This window comes from Brachypodium distachyon, chromosome 4 (genome assembly GCF_000005505.3).
Source record: "Brachypodium distachyon strain Bd21 chromosome 4, Brachypodium_distachyon_v3.0, whole genome shotgun sequence".
Classification (NCBI taxonomy): domain Eukaryota; kingdom Viridiplantae; phylum Streptophyta; class Magnoliopsida; order Poales; family Poaceae; genus Brachypodium; species Brachypodium distachyon.
The window spans coordinates 13,168,963-13,190,094 of record NC_016134.3 but is presented as its reverse complement, the minus strand read 5'-3'; the positions used below and the strand labels follow the sequence as shown (position 1 = coordinate 13,190,094).

The 21,132-nt window shown below is 42.9% G+C and overlaps 3 protein-coding genes across 4 annotated transcripts; all 3 read left to right on the top strand.

The window, feature by feature from the left end:
• The first annotated feature begins 1,553 nt into the window (after nt 1-1,553).
• On the top strand, nt 1,554-5,127 carry LOC100826384. 2 transcript variants are annotated; one of them, XM_014901874.2, is made up of 9 exons: nt 1,554-1,765; nt 2,274-2,445; nt 2,534-2,859; nt 2,944-3,198; nt 3,577-3,723; nt 3,808-3,932; nt 4,064-4,268; nt 4,356-4,603; nt 4,725-5,127. In XM_014901874.2, the coding sequence occupies exons 3-9, from the start codon at nt 2,824-2,826 to the stop codon at nt 4,891-4,893; spliced, it is 1,185 nt and encodes a 394-aa protein (XP_014757360.1). In that variant the 5' UTR covers nt 1,554-1,765; nt 2,274-2,445; nt 2,534-2,823; the 3' UTR covers nt 4,894-5,127. The 2 variants fall into 2 exon arrangements, with proteins under 2 accessions (XP_014757360.1, XP_010237521.1); XM_010239219.3 differs by having other exon boundaries at nt 2,534-2,863; nt 2,964-3,198.
• Nucleotides 5,128-5,593: 466 nt separating this feature from the next.
• On the top strand, nt 5,594-9,634 carry LOC100825760 (vacuolar protein sorting-associated protein 26A). Its single transcript, XM_003577277.4, has 11 exons — nt 5,594-5,775; nt 5,909-5,983; nt 6,085-6,159; nt 6,251-6,323; nt 6,712-6,756; nt 7,090-7,201; nt 7,337-7,403; nt 7,686-7,730; nt 8,544-8,599; nt 8,694-8,869; nt 9,057-9,634. The coding sequence occupies exons 1-11, from the start codon at nt 5,773-5,775 to the stop codon at nt 9,245-9,247; spliced, it is 918 nt and encodes a 305-aa protein (XP_003577325.1). The 5' UTR covers nt 5,594-5,772; the 3' UTR covers nt 9,248-9,634.
• Nucleotides 9,635-14,626: 4,992 nt separating this feature from the next.
• Nucleotides 14,627-18,507, top strand: LOC100825451 (E3 ubiquitin-protein ligase At3g02290). Its single transcript, XM_010239218.3, has 5 exons — nt 14,627-15,010; nt 15,198-15,473; nt 16,064-16,469; nt 16,800-16,909; nt 18,129-18,507. The coding sequence occupies exons 2-5, from the start codon at nt 15,351-15,353 to the stop codon at nt 18,153-18,155; spliced, it is 666 nt and encodes a 221-aa protein (XP_010237520.1). The 5' UTR covers nt 14,627-15,010; nt 15,198-15,350; the 3' UTR covers nt 18,156-18,507.
• The last annotated feature ends 2,625 nt before the right edge of the window (nt 18,508-21,132 follow it).

The following is a 21,132-nucleotide window of genomic DNA, read 5'->3' as shown; positions in this document are numbered from 1 at the left end:
ACAAAGTTCCCCAAGCCTCCGAGTCCCATGGTTGTTGTTTGATGGAAATATTGCAGATCCATCGATGGAGATATGCATACGTCAAATGCATTTGTGTGTTTGCTAAAAGGTTGTTGTCAATGTTGGTGCCCGTGAACTGAACTGATGTTGCATATATGGATCAATTCATTAATGAATAGTTGGGTTCTTTTTTAGGGAAGCCTATTATGGCTAGCTTTATTACTTATCAAATAATAGTAACATCGTCAACAAGAGATTGAAGAAGAAAACTGGGAGGTTGGTAGTATGAGCCACCCATTTACTGGTAAGATTTGGCAGACACTTTTTCTCTCCCAAGGAAAGGCCTGGGATCCCGGAGGGATTACGGGTTACCAAACGAGACCTAAAAGGGACAAGCATGAAACGGGTGCACGGTGGACCAAGACCCAATACTAGGGAGTTAACTCAATGGTGTATGCGCATGCTTCAAAGACGCACCAGTCCATCTTCTGCGCCCGTTCGTTTGCCAGCGTCAGCGAGCCAAATCGGCTCTCCTCTTAGAGCAAGGATTTATCGACGGTTATAGCCCACCAAAAGCTAGATTGATCTGTCCATCGATCCCAAACGTGTGTCCTTGCCCGGCAAGGCTAGGTTAGCTTTTGCCTTAGATTCAAACGCTCCCTAAGTCGCCAAGCTTCACGTGCAAGTAGAGCCAACCAGATTATTAGATAATCCAGTCGTCCATGGCTTGTGCTTCCACCAACCACATCCGACTCCCGTGTCATCGTCCCTAGAGGGACGGCAGCCCATACCCTAGCTAGCCCTGCCGCCACCCTCCTCCCATCCCCTTCCTCCTCGTTACTGTCTGTGAAGGACACCAAGCAAGCCCGTGTGTCCAAATTAAGGTGATGACAATGAGGTATTCCACCTTGGTGGTATGCTCACGGAGAAGTTAATGCATGCATCGATGTTGTCGCGGGAGATATATAACGGGGTCGTCACATTGGTTCTCATCGATGTGCCTTTCGAGGCGAATGCATGGTCCCTAACCCCTCCCGATCGAATAGTTCAGCTGCTGACTGGGATCCGTACCATGGCATGGTTTGTCTCGCATTTTACAAAATCCATATGACAAACAAACAAACATGATTTTTCAGTCCATAGTTCGGATTTGGATAAACATAATCCTAGTTTCCAGCATAAATCAAAATTTTGATTCCCATTTCATTTCTACCCCCCCAAACGAAATGGAACCAAGACCCCCCAAACAAACAGGCTGTAAAATGCAAAAATGATAACGGGCCGGATATATATGGGCTAACTTACTGACCCACCCAACCATGGAAGTCGCCATCACTGGCCCTGCAGGGCTATTGCTGTCGCGTAAAAGGAATGGAATCAATCCCAAGCAGAAAAGGCCCACGCCGGCGCTTCTGTCCACAGAAAATAACAACTCGCCGATAACGCTGCCCCCTTTCAAAAAAAAAAAGATAACGCTGCCGTCCTCCTCCTCCTCCTAAGCGTTCGTGGACACGCCCCCACCACGTCACCCCGTAAACCCCCTGCCACCTGACGATCTGACCCCAGGCGCTGTATCCACGGTGCACCGGTCATTCGCTGGACCAGGTCCGCGCAGATCTACCTGTTTCACTCGGTACATCCAGAGTCGCTCGCCACTGAAGCCGTGAAAGACGAGGAAATAGCGGCGGAGTCGGCGACGAGCGAAGACGGCGAGCGGCGGCGGAGGCGGAGGCGGAGGCGGAGGCGGAGGCGGAGACTGTAGCAGGTGCTTCTTCAATCTCATGTTTCTTACTCTGCTTCTATTCTAGTGTGGATGTACTGTGCGGGTGGGACGGGCGGAACCGCGAGGGGAGGGATCGACCGCGGGGAGAGGGGAGAAGCGGCGATGGCGCGCCGTGGACAGGGAAGGAAGAGGAGGAGAAAAATCAGGGGAACAGTGGGGGATTAGTTCGACCGAGAAGAAGAGAAACGGTGGGAGGGAGATTCGATCGGGACAAAACCGTCCGGTCCTGTTGAACCGGCTTTTTGACCAAAAAGAATACTCAGCAAAGTGCTCCGTACTAAACAATTCAAGAAGGGCAAATCAGCAGAGTGGCGAGCAAAGTTGGGGCAAACGATCAGTTACATTAAAAGAGAATGCAAATGGCCAAACTAGCAAGAAAGTAGGGGCTATAGATCAAATTCCCCGTGGCTGCCTCTGCCCGTGCCCCAGCTTGCCGTTGTGGCGTTGTCTCGAGATCACTAATATTGGCCATCTTCATTTTGTTGCGCAGGGATGCTTGTTTCTTCCTCTCCAGCTTTGTGATGCATTGAACAGGAGTTGGAAAATTCTCTTGTAATGGCTGAGTGCTCGCTGGCTACAGTCAGAGGCCAGTATCGAGCGAGATGGATCCATTCCAACGGCAGGCTCTCCTCAAGAAATGTATCAGCCAGGATGTCGAAGAGGTAGTAGATTTACTCTTGCATTTTGTTGGTCCGGACCATCTTTAGTCCCCGGGCTATAATTCATCTTTCTGTTTTCTTATACTTCTAGGAATTACATTCACAAGACTCATATGCCATGTCAGTCCAAATTTAATTCTGCGAAAGAATGGAAAAGCGGTGCATTTACCTCGTTTGGTTCTCATGGAAGGGATCACAGGCTCAAGACTCAAGTTAAATGTTATTTCTTTCAGTCCTTAATTGGTTCCGGGAGTATGGTCTCACCCAACTTAATGCTACTTTCCGATGAAGTTCTTCTGGTAATCAGCATAGTTTTTGCATATTTGGCCGGAGTTGCACCCTCCCAACGTACAATTACTCAAACCAGAAGTCCCAGTGCTAATGAACGTCTTACAGCGCCAAACTGCTCTGATTCTGGTAGGTAAGAATAGCTGCTTTAGTATCACTACTTATCTAGATGTCAAAACATTGGCTTGATAGGAAAAAGAACTACTAATGCAGTTTTATTTTGCACTTGCTAGGAATGCAAAAAAATTGCTTAACAAGAATACAGAATTTCATCCCAATGATACATGGAATGAAGTGAGAGCTAAACTTTCTTCAGCCTTAGAAGCAAATTGTCAAGATGGCAGTTTTGATAGCAAAGAGGATGTACTCAAGAATGATAGGAAAAACTACCCTTTGAGTATGCTTGCAATTCATGGTGGTCCCAGGTTGCGGCTTCTTCTGATGACATTTCAACTTCTCGAAATGGAGGCAAGAAATGCACTGCACGTATTCTTCTATAATGTTATGGGTACAATTATCGAGTGCTGAAAATTTTCTATGCATACTTCACGTAGTTTAAATAAGTAGCTGAGCTATTTTCTACTAAAAAGCAGTGATACTCTCCTCCTCTAGGTTTTGTTGGCTTCAACTAGCATAGTACCTCATGTAGTAAAATTGTTTTCTTTCTAATTTATTGACAATTTGACTGACACTATTATGGTTGTGCAACATCATTTCTGAAGTGAAGGGCAGCTGATATCCTGATTTCCTTTTTGCTCAAGTAGCATTTGACCCAATCATGTTCATTGTTATAGTATGCCTGAAATTCATATGCTAAGATTCTACTGGCTGTCTGACCTTATGCAGGCTAGAAATATCTCTGAAAGTTCTAAACTTTTAGATGGGATTGGTTGGTCGCAGATGTCAATTTTGTTGATAGATTGCCTGATTCAACCAGCATTTATGAAATGGATTGAAGAAGAACAGACCTTGGAAAATGGCAAGATCGATGAAGTATATCATCAGTTTGAACTGACGTCCATTTCTCCATATTGATTATACCCTCAAGTGTCTTTTGTTTATTTCTTTCTGTTCCAGAAGCTTATGTTGGTGATTAGTAGAAAAATAAAGGAGGATGATGGGATCTTAAAGAGATTCAACAGATTAGGGAAAGCTGAGCTCTACTTGGATCTGCTCTTTTTCGTAAGATTTGGTTCTGCCAGGTACTATTGATACGCCTTTCTTGAACACTATAAGCTTCTTCTGTTCAACCTCTGCGCTGTTTTTTTATTTAGTGTCATATTTAAGAAGTGTAAGGTGCATCATGACATTCTTATTGTCCATTTCATGGCAGGTCTGACAGCTACTTTGATGCCAAATTTCTGGCTGAAAATGGAGCAAGAATTTTGGAGGACCTGGTGATTTTCTTAGCTGATGTGATTGCTAGTATTTATCTAGAGATTATGTCAGTTGATGGTGATATGCCTACCGAGGTTGTTGGCTCCAGCTTAGCTCTATGTTCGCTCTCAACAAGAGAACTTCAGAAGCAGCGTAATGAGGTACTAGCTGTGGATGGTACAAGCTGTTTGTTATTTTTTTGTTCTTTGTTGTGGGTTTTTTAACCGAATGTTCCTGTATTTTTGAAGGTGGCAATAAATGGTTGGTTGCACCAGTACTTCGAGTCAGTTGTGTCAATGTACGAGGACAGGTTCGAGTTGTATGTTTTACGCAGAAGAGCGCATGAAAGCCCAGTAGATAATCAAGATGAGAAAACTAATTGGTGGAGGCCTGCATTTCGAAAGACTTCTACTTCTACTCCACTGGATTATGTTTGCATAAGCCCATTTTCTCTTCCAGTGAGAAGGACGAAGGAGCTAAGAGCTTTGGCTGGATGGTATCCCTTATCCGCTTTCTATTCCACGAAAAGTTTATTCAAATAATATTTCGCATTCAACCTGGGTTAATGTATATCAATTCCTATAGCATAACTATGTTGTGATGTCATCATGTTACAGGAGGTATTACTACAGCCTGGTCTTGGAGTTGTCGGATATCGCCATGCCTTTTGCAAGGGCGGTTTTCAGTAGAGTGAGCGCTGGCGTGTCATACTTCTGGGTGTCGATGATTGGAAGATCCCTGGGCCTGATTTTCTCAGGGATAAGACAATCGCTCGGCTGGAGATGAAGTGGTGTTTCTCCAGCTTTTATTCTGACTCCTCCAATCACCATTCAGCATTATTTCTGACTCTAATATCCATTCAGCTTTATTTCTCACTCTTGCAATCCCTCTTCAGTTTTGTCAACTGTTAGGCTGTGCATTCGTCCCCAAAAGAGAATGATTCTCGTGCTCCTTTGTAATGTTTCATTTCAGATTATGTATAAGGAAGTTATTAGTATTATTTAATTTTTGCCATCCTAATCTTGTCAACTCAGATATCAGTGTTTATCTTAAGAAATATCGGTTTTGTCGATGAAAAGTTTGTTGTTCTTTCTCTCATTTGACGGCACGTGGATGTTCTTGAAATCAAAATGCAATAATACTCTCTCCGTTCCATAATAAACGTCGTTGATTTAGTATGGATCAGAGGAAGTAGGTTTTACAATCTCATGGGAAATCGCATGCCTTGATAAAATGGACAAGCAATGAAATGAAATACAATAAAGTTAACAAATCCCATTTTAAATAAAAAGTTAGAAAGGCACACACGCAAAGTTATTTATCAAGCATCAATACGGAACAAGCTTTTCAGATGCCAATATACCATGGGCAGAGGTGTTTTTCTTGATAGATCTAACATAGCAACAATGGACGGCTCAGATTTTTTCGGCCCACCAGATGGACGGTGTCAAATGCATCCGAAGCCCCATACGCAGCGCAGTAGAAGCCAGAAACGCCAGCCCATCGAACTCTCTCCCCTGAAGCCCCACCCGGCAGTTGACGACCAGCTCCAAGCCCGTCCGCCCGCGAGCGACGCCGGCGATCTCCCCATCTGGACTCCGGCTGCGGCGACCTTCCCCGGCCACCTTCTCCGCTCCTGAATCCGCTCCCTTCTCCGCCGGCGCCATGGTAACTAACGCGATCACGCCCGATCTTGACCACCTCGCTACTACTTCCCTTACTCGTTCCCCACCGAATTGGCATCTTTTACCATGTCAGATTGTGCTAGATCCCACTCTGATCCCCGCTCTTCTTGGCCCAGAATTACATCATAGGCGCCTTCAAGCCTCCCTGCGACATCTTCGTCACCTTCTCCGATGAGAGGGGCCGGAAGCAGGTACGGCGGTCCGGTCCCTTCTTCATGTTGCGCCCCGTTTACTGGAGAGGCTGTTTGGGTTATTAGACTCACTGTGGGTGTTGTGATTCCTTTCCTTGCAGGTCCCCATCAAGAAGGATAACGGGAAGACGGCGATGCTGCCCTCGTTCCAGAGCCTGGAGACGATAGCAGGAGAGGTGGTGCCAGTGCTGCTTCTTGCTTGCCCTGTGTTTGTTATAGCGTGTGAAGTCGATTGTTGGCATAGAGTTGTGATTAAATGGTTTGCAGGTGTCGATAGCGCCGGTTCCGGGTAAAAGGATTGAGCACACGGGTGTTAAGATTGAGCTGCTTGGTCAGATAGGTACTGCTATGCTACTCCCTCAAATGCTTCCTTGGTGTGATTGGTTATTGGATATGATATAGTATGATTTATGAACATAAGTGCCCCAGTGCCTGTGGTAATTGATCTATATGATGCCCTGTTCCGCTGTTAGGAATTTAGCATACGTGTAGTTCCAAATTGTGGAATGCTATATTTGTCTGTACATACCGTCAATGGTATTGTGAAGTTTCATTGCCATGACAGTTTACAAGATTTCTTTGCTGGAGGAACTGAAAAAATAAAATAAAATAAATACTCCTGAACACTGATCATTCTTTTGCTTATCTATAGACTATTTTAGTAGTGTCCTTTTCAATACTTCAGATCTTGCTAGGTATTAACATCTTTTTTTGACCATTTCTTACAGAGTTATATTTTGACAGAGGCAACTTCTATGACTTCACTTCATTGGGTAGGTTCTCTCTTGAAGTCATCTTGAATGCACTATTGTACGATAGGCCAATAACTTTCTGTGTGTTTTTATTGTCAGTTGTTCATTTCCTTTTCTTTTGCTATTACACATTAAAACTTGCTAAACTTATTTTGAAGTTTCTCTGGATGATACTTTGACTTGCCCGCAAAATGTTGTTGGTATGTCACTGCTTTATATGAAGTTTCTCTGGATAAAAGCATGAATGAAGTGACCAACGTATTCTCATTTTATTTCCTTTCTTTTTAAGTTAGCTTATTATGTATACATCAGCCCATTTCATCACCTGAATTGCCTTTTTTTTTGTATATGCAGTGCGTGAATTAGATATTCCTGGTGAAATATATGAAAGAAAGACATATCCATTCGAGTTTTCTACTGTTGAAATGCCATATGAGTCATATAATGGAACAAATGTCAGACTGAGGTAAGAAAGAAATGTTGAAATACATGTCTTATGGTTTGCACAATTAATACAAGAATTGTTTGCATGCTGCACAGCATCAAACAATTAATTAACACTATCTCTAAACACTCTAATGTACACTTCTTATGCTTGCAGATACATCCTGAAAGTGACGATTGGTAGAAACTATGTTGGCAATATTGTGGAATCTCGGGATTTCTGCGTAAGTACTATAAACTCCATTCCATTGATCTCCTATTTGTGACAGTCAGCATAACTTTGGTAGATCCAACTGGAAGAACCACCATAATTTACTTTGCGTATACTCTAATGTTTGTTATCTTAGGTAAATTGGGTGTGAGAATGTCATATGATATGTATACTTTGCTGTATTACACCCTTTGCTAAAATGTTCTTCAAAGGGTTCCAAGGAATCACATTTCAGCTTTGTAGTATTCGTAGATTTTTGTGGATTATTCAGTTACGTTTGTTCTCTCCTTTTCAGGTAAGAAACTATTCTCCTCTTCCTTCAATCAACAACAGTATCAAGGTTAGTTCCAAGTAACTGGATGGGTTGTAAATATGTAAATTATGGCCTGAGCAAGGTCTTCTTACCGATTCATAATATGTCATTATGATGGTGGTCCTTCAAATTATTTTTATGTTCCGTTTAACCAAGTTTAAAGAAGTTAGTAATATTGTTATCTGTTAACTTAAAGAGAGGAAGGAAGGTCACACCTTACTAACTTACCTGGTGAAATACTGAAAATGGTGCTAGCACCACTTCGACATCATTCATGAAATCGCAATGGTAACCGGACAAGTTAACAATGATCTCGATCTTCTTGAAAACCAAGTCCTTGCAGTCAGCGGTTGGTACCAAACAAGAAGGGGGGAAAAGGTTTTACTAGTGTGCAAACAGCAGGAAGTCTGAAGGGCTGGAATATCACCAAAGAACTAGCCATGGACAGGGCTGCATGGAAGCTTGCTATCCATGTGCCAGAACCATGAGTTGGTTGCGAGTTTTTATGGGTTTCACCTCTAGCCTACCCCAACTTGTTTGGGACTAAAGGCTTTGTTGTTGTTGTTGTTGTTGTTGTTGCAAACAGCAGGAAGTCCATTCTGATGTTTATTTGTGTTTTCATGGTCTTTCCCTGACTAGCTGTTCGCTGGAGTACTTAGTCAAATTACTATTATAAAAATGCAACATCTATAGTAGTTCTCATGTCTCACTTCCCACTTTATACTCTCAAATGGCACTAGTCGCTTATCTGCATCCTTGTATAACTTTCATTGTTCAGTGTGCTGAAGATACATGTTCTAAACCTTGTAATATGATAATGAACTTACCGTTACTTTTCAGATGGAAGTTGGAATTGAAGATTGCTTGCACATTGAATTTGAGTACAGCAAAAGCAAGTAAGTTTGGTACCATCTACTCTGTCCCAGTTTGGCAATATGTTCTGATTGCCACCCAATTTTGCACACTCAGTATACTGACCACCTTATTCAGGTACCATCTCAAGGATGTGATTGTAGGAAAGATCTATTTTCTTCTAGTCAGAATAAAGATAAAAAACATGGAGCTTGAGATTCGTCGTCGTGAATCAACAGGATCAGGTCCTAACACATATGTTGAGACTGAGACACTTGCAAAATTTGAGCTGATGGATGGTGCCCCAGTTAGAGGTATATTACACATCTTCAACACCTACTTTCCAGTTTTGCAATGTTTTCAACAAACACTACCTGCTGAACACTTGGTTTGCTCCAAGGATTAAGTAATACCAGTTGAGGTGCCTATTGTAAATCCATAATTTCTTGGTGAGAGGTTCTCTTTACTGGTTGCTGAGGTCACTGATTTTCTTTTCTACAGGAGAATCTATTCCAGTAAGGTTATTCTTGACTCCATACGAGCTAACCCCAACTTACCGCAACATAAACAACAAGTTCAGTGTCAAATACTACCTGAACCTGGTCCTTGTCGACGAGGAAGACCGGAGGTACTTCAAGCAGCAAGAGATCACGATGTTCCGCCTTGAGGAGACTCCGCAGCAATCGTCATAGGCTCCGTACTCTTGCTTCTGGAATCTGCCAGTAGCGTTTCTCTCAAATGTCAACAACTTGGCACGATGTGCATTCCTGTACAGAAACTCTCGAGAAGAGCCATGCAGTTCCTAAGTACCGTGTGTCATTGCCCCTTTCGTTCTGCCTTCTTCACTCCTTCCATGTTGGTAGGATACAACCATTTCTACATTCTGGTACTGATGTCCTTTCGCCCTGTTTATTTTCTGGCGTGTAGACGTCTTGGGATAACCATCTCTGCTGCTACTTTGCTTCATGAGTTTTAGTTCAGTTGAACTTGATGATGTATTGTGGTCACTGTCACATCGTCTAGTTGCATAAAGTTTCTGTATTTTCCTCTCCTTTTTCTCAGCTATGATTTAACGTTAAGGGCCCCTTTGATTCAAAGGAACTTTATAGGAAATTTAGAGGGTTCTATTCATAAGTAATTTTTCCTTCATAGCTCGTTTGATTTGCAGGATTTGAAACCATAGGAATATTTTCTATGGACTACTTTGCATGCAATTCCAAAAGAAAATTTTCATGAGGTCCAACCTCATGGAAAATTTCCTTTGTCTCTATGACAACAATGAGAAGAATGTAATTCTTTAAACAAATCCTGCATTTTTCCTGTGGGTCAATCAAACAACTTCTACTACACATTCCTGTATTTGAATTTCCATAGGATTCAACATGCCATCACATTCAAATCTTATGTTTTTTCTATTCCTGTGTTTTTGAAATTCTGCAAATCAAAGAGGCCCTAAGGTTTGCAACTGTTGTAATATGAAAGGAACATGTAGTCTTTGAAGTGAAAAAATAGTAATAAGATAGGGAAAGAAGAGGCCAAGAGAGGGCCTACAGAATCATGGAGAAGTAACATGAACTCAACCGAAAGGGCCATATCAACCAAAGTGATGTGGGTACTTTTGTAGATGGTTCACACAATTTTGTTGACAATCCAGAAAAAGTTGCTGCTTCTGGATGCCAGCTAGTTTCTAAACTTGGGAGGCTCTTGGCCTTGATACCATCTTAATACTCTATTAATACTCCCTCCGATTTTAAATTTTTGACTCAAATTTGTCAAAACATGGATATATCCATATTTAAAAAATATCTAGATACATGTAATATTTCGATAACAATTTAGGATCGGAGGGAGTAGCAACTTAGCAGTGTGTTTCTCCTTCGGGTGAAAAATCTATTTTGTAAATATCAAATTTTTGGGAGAAAATATACATATAAATGTTCACGGGTCGTTTTGTGATTGTAAATTTCTATGAGAAAAACAACAACCTGTGTAAAAATACTTGATGCTTCCAAAATGTTGGTTTCATAGCTCTAAATTTAGTTTTAAAGGAAAACAAAATTATTATCAGGGGCATTTAAAAAAATGTCAACCCAAAAGCAGCAGCTCTCCCCCCTTGAACCCGTTCCTCCCTCCTGCGGGCTGCGTTCACTGTCCAAAGCAGAGAGAATCTAGCAAAGACCACAACGCTGCTGCATTATTCTGCACCAATGCAGAAAGCGTCAAAGCGGCAGTGCAATGTTTATTCCAGGCCTCAACCTTTCTCGATCATGGAATCTCCACGGCTAATTTCGGGCGACGGAGTCAACACGACATTGCTTGGTGTTTCTTCTTTCATTCGTGATGCTGTCGGCGTACGTGACGGATCCGCCAAGGCGCCGATGCATCCCCGCCGCTCGCTGCCAAACAGAGCAGCCATCGGTGATGTCGTTTTCTACAGTAGGTGATGCTTTCCCCAGGTTCTCTTTTGGGCTTTTGGCAGATTGTAGCTAGATTGTCCTGCTCAGCTACTAGTATGTTGCGCTCAAAAAAAGAAAAAGAAAAAAAAGCTACTAGTATGTGAGTGGTAGATAATTGATCTCGCGCAGGCTCCGTTTGTTAAAGAGGTGTTCAAAAATATAATCTACTCTGTATATGTTTTTCGAGTTTATTTTAAAATTGATTTGCTTTGAGATGCACTTGTATATGTCTCCATACATGCCTGTAATTTTTTTTATTAATAAATATCTTCATTTTAGATACGAGAAGAATGTGGGGGTCTGTAATCAATATTAGCAAATAGTGTATGAGTTGTGCCACCGCTTTATAAACATACATTTTTTCCATGAATATAAATTTTTCTTCATGGGATCGGCGCCAGCATGTAGTCATTGATAAGGAGAAATAACACACGTTAGGGCATTCCAGCGCTCGCCCCTTAGCTCTGGAACATAAGAAAACAACTGATGTGGCACTGCAGTTGATGTAAAACGAGGAAAAACCGGTTTTTATGTAGAAGCTGATCCTTGGCCCGTAAACCGAACACACATTTATTCTCTTACATCCCGTCTGGCCGTTGCGGCAAATTTTCTCTCGATGTGGGAGCTGGAGTGAAGATCCTGAAGAGGTAATTTATTGCAGGGACGATTCCGAGAAACAATCCATCAAGAGTACTCGTTCTTAGGTGACGTGGCAGCTATGGGACGGAATGTCTCGCTAAACTGCTTATTTCACTTTTCCAAGGGGTACCGGTTCTAGCTATAACCAAAAACACAAAACCAGAGAAACAGAGAAAGAGATTGAAAGCTAACAATGAAAATAACCATGACCAATAAGACGGCCTATTCGGTGAAAACCTCTCTTCGATGCAAATCATGCAAACTCCATAAAAAAAACCATGTATGCAAGTTTCAAAAAGTTGTTACAAAAATTCCTTACGTTGGAGGTATGATGTTATATAAACATGGAAAATTTTAAATTGAAAATCAAATACGTTGGGAAGAAATTAAAAAGAGAAATATACAAAAGAATAGTGTTAAAAAACAGTGAAGGAGCACTAATTTCGCTGCTATCAAACGCAATTGAATTTGGACATCAAATTTATACATGTATAAAACATTACTTTTTTAACATATGTACTTCCTCCTATCCATAACAAGTGTCGGAAATTTAGTTCTTTCAGAGTTGTTTGACTTTTTTGATGCATTTTACACAATTTGAACTGTAAATATGATGGTTTTCACCGGATACGACGCTAACGCTAACGACCGACGGGATAACAAGACATATCAACAATGATCCTCGTAACTTTTACCAACGGATGGAAATATTTTGAGATGAACCCAACAACCCTAGGCCTGGTAAATGGTTTGGTATTAAACGGTTTTAATGGTTTGGGTTCTTAAATGGGTTTTGTTTGGGCGGGTGGAAGTGATTCGTGTTCACAAACGGTTTGGTCTGGTGCGGTTCTTAGGTGAACGTGGTTTCGTTCGGTTTGGTCTGGGGAAAAATGGTCAGATCTCAATCCATGGGTTCCAACAGGTTCAATCCATCGATTCTGGACGGGTTCATTTGTTCTTTACTCCCTCTCTCCCCGATCTCCCTCCAACACCCAAATCCCAATCTCCCCCGCCGCTGCCAGAATCGCGCCGTCGTCGACCGGCCAAGTCCCCTCTCCCCCTCGCCCTACCTTACCGTATCCCCATGGTGAGAGAACGGCCGTTGCGGAGTCGCTGGAGCCGGGGATCAACGACGCCGGCAGTGGGGCGAATAGTCGGAGCAGGGCGTCACCATCGGCGGGAGCTTGGGCGAGGTTGCGATGTTGCCCGACGCCGTCATGCGCGAGCTTCCTCCTCGGGTTCCCTTCGTCTTCACGTGGCAGGTGACGATTTCTTACCCCGAAGCAACAAAAAGGAAAACCTCATCTAGTGTTCTTGATTATTATTTTCGTAGGAAAAGTTGTTCATCTGTGTTCTTGTTAACAATTGGTGCTTGATAGTTGTTTCTTTCTTCTCGTTGGTTATCAAACCAGCTGCAATTTGCATGTAGAATCATTCATATTCAGTGAAAATTTTAAGCATGCAATTTATTATTGCAAGTGTCAATACTGAACTCCATCTAACATATAAAATCTCGTAGTTAATCACATGTTACACCCAAAACTCCAACCAACTGGTATTTTGCTAACCAAAAAGGATGGTAATGTGTGTCTCAAGAAAACCAAATGTAAGTAGCAGTAGGCATGTGCTTTGGTAAACCAAATGAAGTAGCAGCAGACATGTAGTCAGCATGTATGATAATTTTATTGCAGGTTCATTGAAGCCTCAACCCAGTACTTGTTGACTAAATTAGCTTTAAATATTGGAGAAAATTGCAGCTTAATATGTTCAGCAATTAGAGAAAATGGCAGGCGTTCCTAATGAAAATATCTTGGTGGTATGAGGTCGACAAGGCATGTCTAAGCGTTTTATCTCTTCAAGAGTGGACACTGCTGAAAATAGACACATTTGATTATCTTGAAAGAACGCAATCTGTTGGTGATGATTTGCAGAACCTCCTCTGCTGAAGCTCCTCCGAAGAGACTTGCAGTTGCAGCAGATGATTCACAGTGTGAATTTTAATCTCGTTTTATGTCCGAAAACTTTAATTACCGTATATTCCAGATTGTTGAGCTACTAGTACATTGGTTCCTTCCACTTATCAGGTTTGATTTGTGTACTCCTATGTTCATGGTGATATATGTAGATGATCAACTGAAGACTTTCTCTGATGGTTTTGTTGCGATACTGCTGCATGTTTCTTCTTCACTATCTCAGTGTTGTCAGTCCAGATTCATGCTAATTCAGTGAAGTAAAATACATCAGTCCTCAGTCCAGTAGTGACCTTAATGTGTGCTTTGTAATCAGTCCATATTCTTCCAGTGTGTGTCTATTCTGTTATGCTATAGTCCTTCTCTGTTCTAGACTCTGTCCTGTTTATTAATGAACATGCAAAGTTTCTGACAGAAAATCGCAAATTGCAACTGAGAATGAGAAAATAATGGCAGCTGGGATATATTACTGTCTGCTGGTCTTTTTATTTGTTATATAGTGCTGGTAATAAGCATAGATTTTTACACTACCTTCCTTGCCAGTTGAACTCGATCAAACATCCACGCGGTCGATGGCGGCACAGCAGCATGGGGGATGCAACAGAAGATCCCGTTGGCCAGCTATATGCACAGCCATAGTTGCTGGAGTCCGTGCGTGCACGGATAGGTATCTCAGGTCATGGTTTGAAACCATTTGAGAAAAATGGGTTTGAAGAAATGGTTTGGACTGGTTTGTTTGAGGTGTCATTCGGTTTGGGCTGGTTCGGTTTCTCACAAGTTAATCATAAATTGGATTGATTAGGATCTCCGTCCTATCCGGCTGTGGTTTGGCTTGGATATGGTCTGATTCTAAACCATTTACCATGCCTAAACAACCCTGCGAAGGACGAAAACAGCAATATATATATCTCGATCTCGAAGTGTGTAATCATCGGACGTGACGGTGAACGAGATGCCTAGTAGGCTTTTAAACATGGACCCGTGGAAAGAAAGAAAGGGTCGTTGTACGCCGGCACGCCGCTCATCGCAGCTGGTGACGCGACCTCTGCTTCACCCCGTGTCATCGTCCTCCTGACGCGTGCAATCCCCTCTCCGGTTCCTCAATATCCCCTTCCCCTCTCCCTCCGCCTCCTCGCCGAAACCCCCCGCCGCCGCCGCCACCTCCCTCCGACGCAAAAGACCCCCCTCTCCCCTCCGCTACCTCCCCCCGTCGAGCGCCGACCGGACCCCCCGATCCCTCGTCCCTCCCCTTCCGGTAAAAAAAAGGCCTAGCCGCTTCTCGCTCCGGAATCCCGCCCTTCTCCGTCGCGGACGATCGAATTCCGCCGCCGGGTGGTGTTTCTTCTCCGAGATCGGTACCAGTCGACCACACCCCACCCAAAGGCCAAAGGTACCATGAGCTAATGCTACTCCTGATAACCAGTTTGTTTATCCGTTCCATACGGAATTAATTCTATGGTTCTGTTCAATCCAAACCATCTGGTTGGACAGCACTTCGATACGATTTTTGTTTCCTCCGGGACTGGGATGGTATACGATGGGATGGTCTTGACTTGCTTTCCGTTGATTGATCATAGGTGTCATTTCGAGGTGCCCTCCGCCCAGAAATCTTCGGATTTGGGCTCTGCTGCTGCCTTTTGAGGAGTAGTTGGTGCCCTGAGCCCTGTCGGTGGGCGGTCTGCTGTCCTGGTTCGAGGAGCTCTATTCAGGGCTTTTTTTTTTCTCCCCTCATGGGTGCTTTCTGCTCGTGTTTGCAAGCCGATTACTCCGACCACCATGGGAACCAGGCGTCCGGCAGCGTGTACCGGAACTGCATGTGCCTCAGGTGTTTTACCCAGCAGCTGATCAACGCGGTACGTCGTCTCTCTCCTGCGCGTTGCTTCATTGGGGTTGGTGTGGGAATGATTGGTTGGTTTTTTGCTGCCTTCAAATTAGCTCTCCTGGATTATCATGCCAATACACTTTTAACATGCCAATACACTTTTATGTTCTCTGTTAAGTATAACCTGATGGTATCTATTGGCACATAGTCCAAGGAAAAGCAATCACCAGTGGCTATTTGTCCATATAATCCTTGTACGAAAATAGTCAAGCACTTGTATTGGATATAGTTATACTGATTTTGAAGGTAAGAACTTGCTCTTCCTTCCACTTATTTGGAGTCTTGGACATGATTTATCAAAAACAAAGAAAGTATCTAATTCACTACTGTTGCCCTGCTTATATATTACTCATAGTGTTCTAGTAACTTAACCTTTTGTGAGTTCTCGATGTGAATGATTGCTGGTAGAAACTAAAACCATGAGACAGCCACTACAAATTATTTCTCTACCACTTATGTACTGAATTCAAATACGTAATCTCTCCTGTAATGAGTTACTTTAACATGGATTTATCTCATACATGTAGAAAATCATTAGATTTTGTCTCTTTTCTTTTTCAGTACACTGTTTTATTCCGAGTTGGAACTGTCCATGCCGTTTCTCAAGCTATTGAAGCCACTCCACTTGATTCATCTGAAAGTTCATTCGATACATATCGTTCACCTCCAAGACCACTGCCGTATGACGATCCTAGATTCTCCCCTCCTCTGCGCGACTGGTTTGCGTCAAGGCATGATCCTTCAAGCCATTCACCAGAGGAATCAGAACCACTCAGAGCAAACTATGATGAGGAAATGGAAACAATGAGTTCAGTGGACAAGCCAATTAAAACAAACTATGACACAAAAATGAAAAGGTGCAGCTCTGCTTATGGAGATAAGCTGTCCAGAAAGGAATCTGGAAACTACTTCACATACTTTTCCCCATCTGCTGAAGATGAAGATGTCTGCCCAACATGCCTTGAAGGTAATACTCACTAATCTTACCAGTGTTAGACGGAGTGGACGTAGTACAGAATTGAAAGCATAAGCATTGCCTATGTTTATTGCATGACCAAAAATGACAGCAAGATGATTAATCCACTTCTTTCGTCTTTAACTTCTTGCTTGGATTCAATTTCTGGGTGATGTGATCTTACCAATCTTGCATTATATACATATTATCCTGCTACTTTGTCACAAGATAGATGGAGAGCAGATTCTGAAAAGCTTTCATGAATTTATGTTCTATGCTGATTAATCGAAATATACTTGTAAATAAAATAACCTGATAAACCATTACCTATCTCAATTGCAGATTATACTTCTGAGAATCCTAGGATAGTAATGCAGTGCTCACATCATTTCCACCTTGGCTGTATTTATGAGTGGATGGAAAGAAGTGAGGCATGCCCTGTTTGTGGAAAGGTAACTCTGCTCTATTAATGCTATTTCATTATACTGTTACATTTTGTTCTACAATGGGGTCAGTAGACCGAATTTACTTTGGAATAGTGTAGGCATTGCAGGACGTGTCTTTGTATTTTACTTATTCAGGTGCCATATTATGTGCTTCAAACCTCCAATAGGGCAGGCCCTTAGTTGCAATTGTTATACAATGATTGCGATGCAGCATTTCTTTGTTGGTTACACTAAGTTCAATAGGGCGGAACTTGATTTGTTAGTACCATTGCAGAGCGTCTTACATTTTGTTCTGTTTGTGATCAAATTTACTTTGGAATAGTGTATGCATTTGCAGGACACATCTTTGCATCAACTTCTTTTATGTGCTACATTATTTGTTTAAATAAGTCGGACCTTTTATTGCATTATACAATTGATTGCACTTCAGGATTTACTTAGTGGTTGCCTTCAAGTCATGAGGTTGCATAGCAACATGATCAGGAACATTTAGCTTCCCCTTGCGGAAGTGCCATCTCATTGCCGTATAATTGATTTCACACCTGGAATGTTGGAATCTGAAAGCAGATGAATGCTGTATCATTAGTGTTCAGGGAAATGGGCTAGTACCAATACGAGTAAAGCTTTGAGCTTATTATTATTCGTTGTCCTTAGATAGCTTGTTAATCTCCTATTGCATCTGAATGCATGGCAACTGATAATCTGAGACTCCTCAGTTTGTTGATCTCCTCTTAATGTCTTAGCACTGAACGCATGGTGGGTCCAGGGCAGATGACTATAGGTCTAGTTTACTTACATAATGGTACGGTAATTTTTAAGCCTCTTCAGGTAGAATGAATGGTGATACCATAACTGTTTATTAGCACAACAATTTTTGCTGGGAAGGGAAACTGAGCATCTACATTAGACAGACGAAGATAGGAAGGAGAATGCTGTTTGGGGCAGAAGAATGCCTACCTAATTCTGATGTTGAATTCAAATTTAAAATAACTAAAGTAGCAGGACCATTGATCAAAAGATGGGAAGCCAATGTTTGTTGACTTGATTGCCCCCAGCTTTTGTGGGTTGCTGATTTGATTTTATATTCTCGATTTAGATGCCGTAAACCTCTGATAAATATGTTAATGTTATGCTGTCGTCGCAGTATATCTTGCTGCTATTTTTTGCAGTATGTTTTCCTTGCATTGACTCAACTGATCTTTTGCTTCCTCGTGATTCTCTGCAGAAAATGGAGTTCAACGAGACAACTTAGTCCTCAGATTGAAATCTGTCTTGGATTAACAACTCAAATGGTAATCTGAAAATACAGGTACCTAGTCCTGCAAAACTCTGTACATACACCCTTTAAGTATTAAATCAGCAGCGTGCTCTCCTTAGGGATACTGGAATCCTCAGAATTTGGACAGTGCATATAAACATTCTTTTTTCTTTTCTTTGAAATGGCCGGCAGGGGAAAACTTGTTCCCCTTGGTTTGTCTGTGCCTCTGCGCTGTTGCGACATGTTTTGATTTCCAGTGGTTGTGCCACTGGAAGACTGTAAATTGATGGTATGTGTTCATATAATATTATTCATATGAAATCCATGGCTCTGGGGATTCATTACATGTTTGGCTCCATGGCTTTTAAAATACTTCCATGGGCTTCCATGAGGATAACGGTGCCCAAACGACTTCAGACCAATTATCACTTATTCTCTGAAACTCCTTACTGGATTGTTTGCAAATCAGTGATTTTTTGGAAGTAACGGACCTTTTTTATTCATCAAAAGCAAAGCACGATTGTTCATCCATATGGAAACAGGCATCCAGTGGAAACATGGTTGGCATTAGTACAAGAGAGAATGGAAAGTTGCCTAGTATTGGAGCGTCTAGACCTGACTGCTATATGAAGAACAGAAAAGAAGCCTTGCAACGCCTGAAAAAATATCCACGTCTATGGTGCCAAATGAAGGTCATTAGGTCCATTGTGAAATATATTATTATACTCCCTTCGTCCCACATTAAGTGACTTAAATTTGTCCAAATAGAGATGTATCTATATCTCAAAAGTGTGTAGATACATGTAATGTTTCGTCACTTAACATGTGACGGAGCGAGTATTATCTTGGTTTGACACTTTAGATGTTGATACTTTTGCTGTAAGTTTGATCAAACTTTCTAAAGTTCAATAGTTAACAAAATTTATATGCCCCACGTTTTAGAAAGTTTATAGTATAGCTCGGGACCTGAAAAGCATTTTGATCAAACTTTCTGTTCTTTAGTCATGCGGTTGTCCAAATCGACACAAACCATTCAAATTGTGTATCTCACCGTACATGAAACATGTCTTTCTATGAATAAGTACCAAGGTCAAGCCCAATTACTGGTCGTTCTGGCTTGCAAATTGGTGGACGTATTAATGTTTAGTATTATTAGGACCAGCAATGAACAATATTGCCAGTATATGTGGATCAAACAGAAATGCTGCGGATAACTAATGTGAGCAGAGCAACAAATCAGAAGGATCAAAATAATTGCACGCACAAACAAAATCCCAAGTGCACGACACATGCATGGTTCTTTACTGTGCGGACAATTAGTTCCCAATTGCACAAATTCAGCACGCACCCCTCGAGCCTATCAATCAGGCATACATTTGTTTGCTGCCAAAGAAGCAAGGGGCGGCCACCATTAGAGACTACAGATTAGAGACTACAGGCAGATTAATCTTATCCATGGTGTTGGCAAGTTGGTGGCTAAGGTCTTCGTGAACCGTCTAAGTCCTGCCCTCCCTCAACTTGTTGGTGGTCACCAAGGGGCTTTCATTCGAGGACGTTGTCTTCATGACAATTTCCTCTTAATTCAAGGAACGGCCAGAAGGTTGCATGCCCTTCAACGTCCAGCAGTCATCCTAAAGCTTGATATCTCTAAGGCCTTGATTCACTTCACTGGGACTTTCTATTTGATGTGCTGCGTTGGATGGGCTTTGGTGATAAGTGGTTGGGCTGGATTGGGGCGCTTCAAGGCTCCGCATCCACGAGGGTTCTTGTCAATGGTGTGCCGGGTGACACCATTGTGCATCGCCATGGACTCCGACAAGGTGATCCCCTCTTGCCGATGTTATTCATCTTGGCCATGGACGTGCTCAATTGGATGTTAAAGAAGGCAGAATCTTTTGGTCTGTTGGAACGACTTGCTCCTCGCGGTCTTACTCAACGGGCATCCTTCTTCGCAGACAATGCCATCATTTTCATGAGGCCGGTGGACAGTGAGCTTCTCGCCGGTGTTGCTTTGCTGGAAAAGATTTTGGGGAGGCATCGGGCTTGCGTATTAATTTCCAAAAGACGTGGGCACATCTAACCCGATGTTCTGAGGAGCATGATACCTTAGTGAACCAGATTTTGGTCTGCGAGGGGAAACCTTTTTCATGCACATATCTGGGCTTGCCTTTGGGCTTGCACAAGCCATCTGCGGCCAAGCCTTCAAATTCAAACTAAAGTTAAGGTAGATCCAGAGGTTCTCAAGTCATCCTCCCCAAGCAACTGAACAAAACATAGAAAAAGGGCACTCGCCAGAAACTATAACACTTCTCAGATGCAAAGGATTTTGGACCAATTGGATCGTCTGGGCAATGGTAACTCAAAATTGTATGTTTTTCCTTGGGATTCTTTTCCCCAATACTCACAACTTGGAAACATTTTCCACATAATAGAAAAAGCTTCTCTGTTTTGAATGTTCGGTGATTCTAGGTGGGGCACGTGCCCCACTCGGTCTTACCGTGCGGCGCGATTTCAACTGTTCGATCAATCCCTATTCCCGATCCCCTTTCCTCTGTTCTCTCACGAGTCACGATCCCCTCTGCCCCTCTCCCTCTCCCTCTGGTTTTTCCCGGACTGAAGCAGGGCACGACGGCTCCCAAATTCCGAGCAGGGCGGCGCCGCAGCAGCAGAGCGGAGCCCAGACGCAGCGGTGGAGCGGCCAGGGAGCAGGGCCCGGCCACAGCGGCGGAGCGGGGCGCGGCAGCGGCGGAGCACGCGCAGTTTTGACGGAGCGGGGGGCGGCCTCAGCGGTGGAGAACGGAGCGTCGGCGGCGGTGCAGGGCACATGCACTTGGGGCCGACGTCTTTCTCTTCGTGCCCGAATCTGGCCACCGCTGCGCTTGCCGCTGTACGATGAGTCGGTGACGCCCCATCCGTTCCACAGTTCACTGCAGCAGTGGCGGAAGGCTATCACATGGAGCTTGTTTTCCTA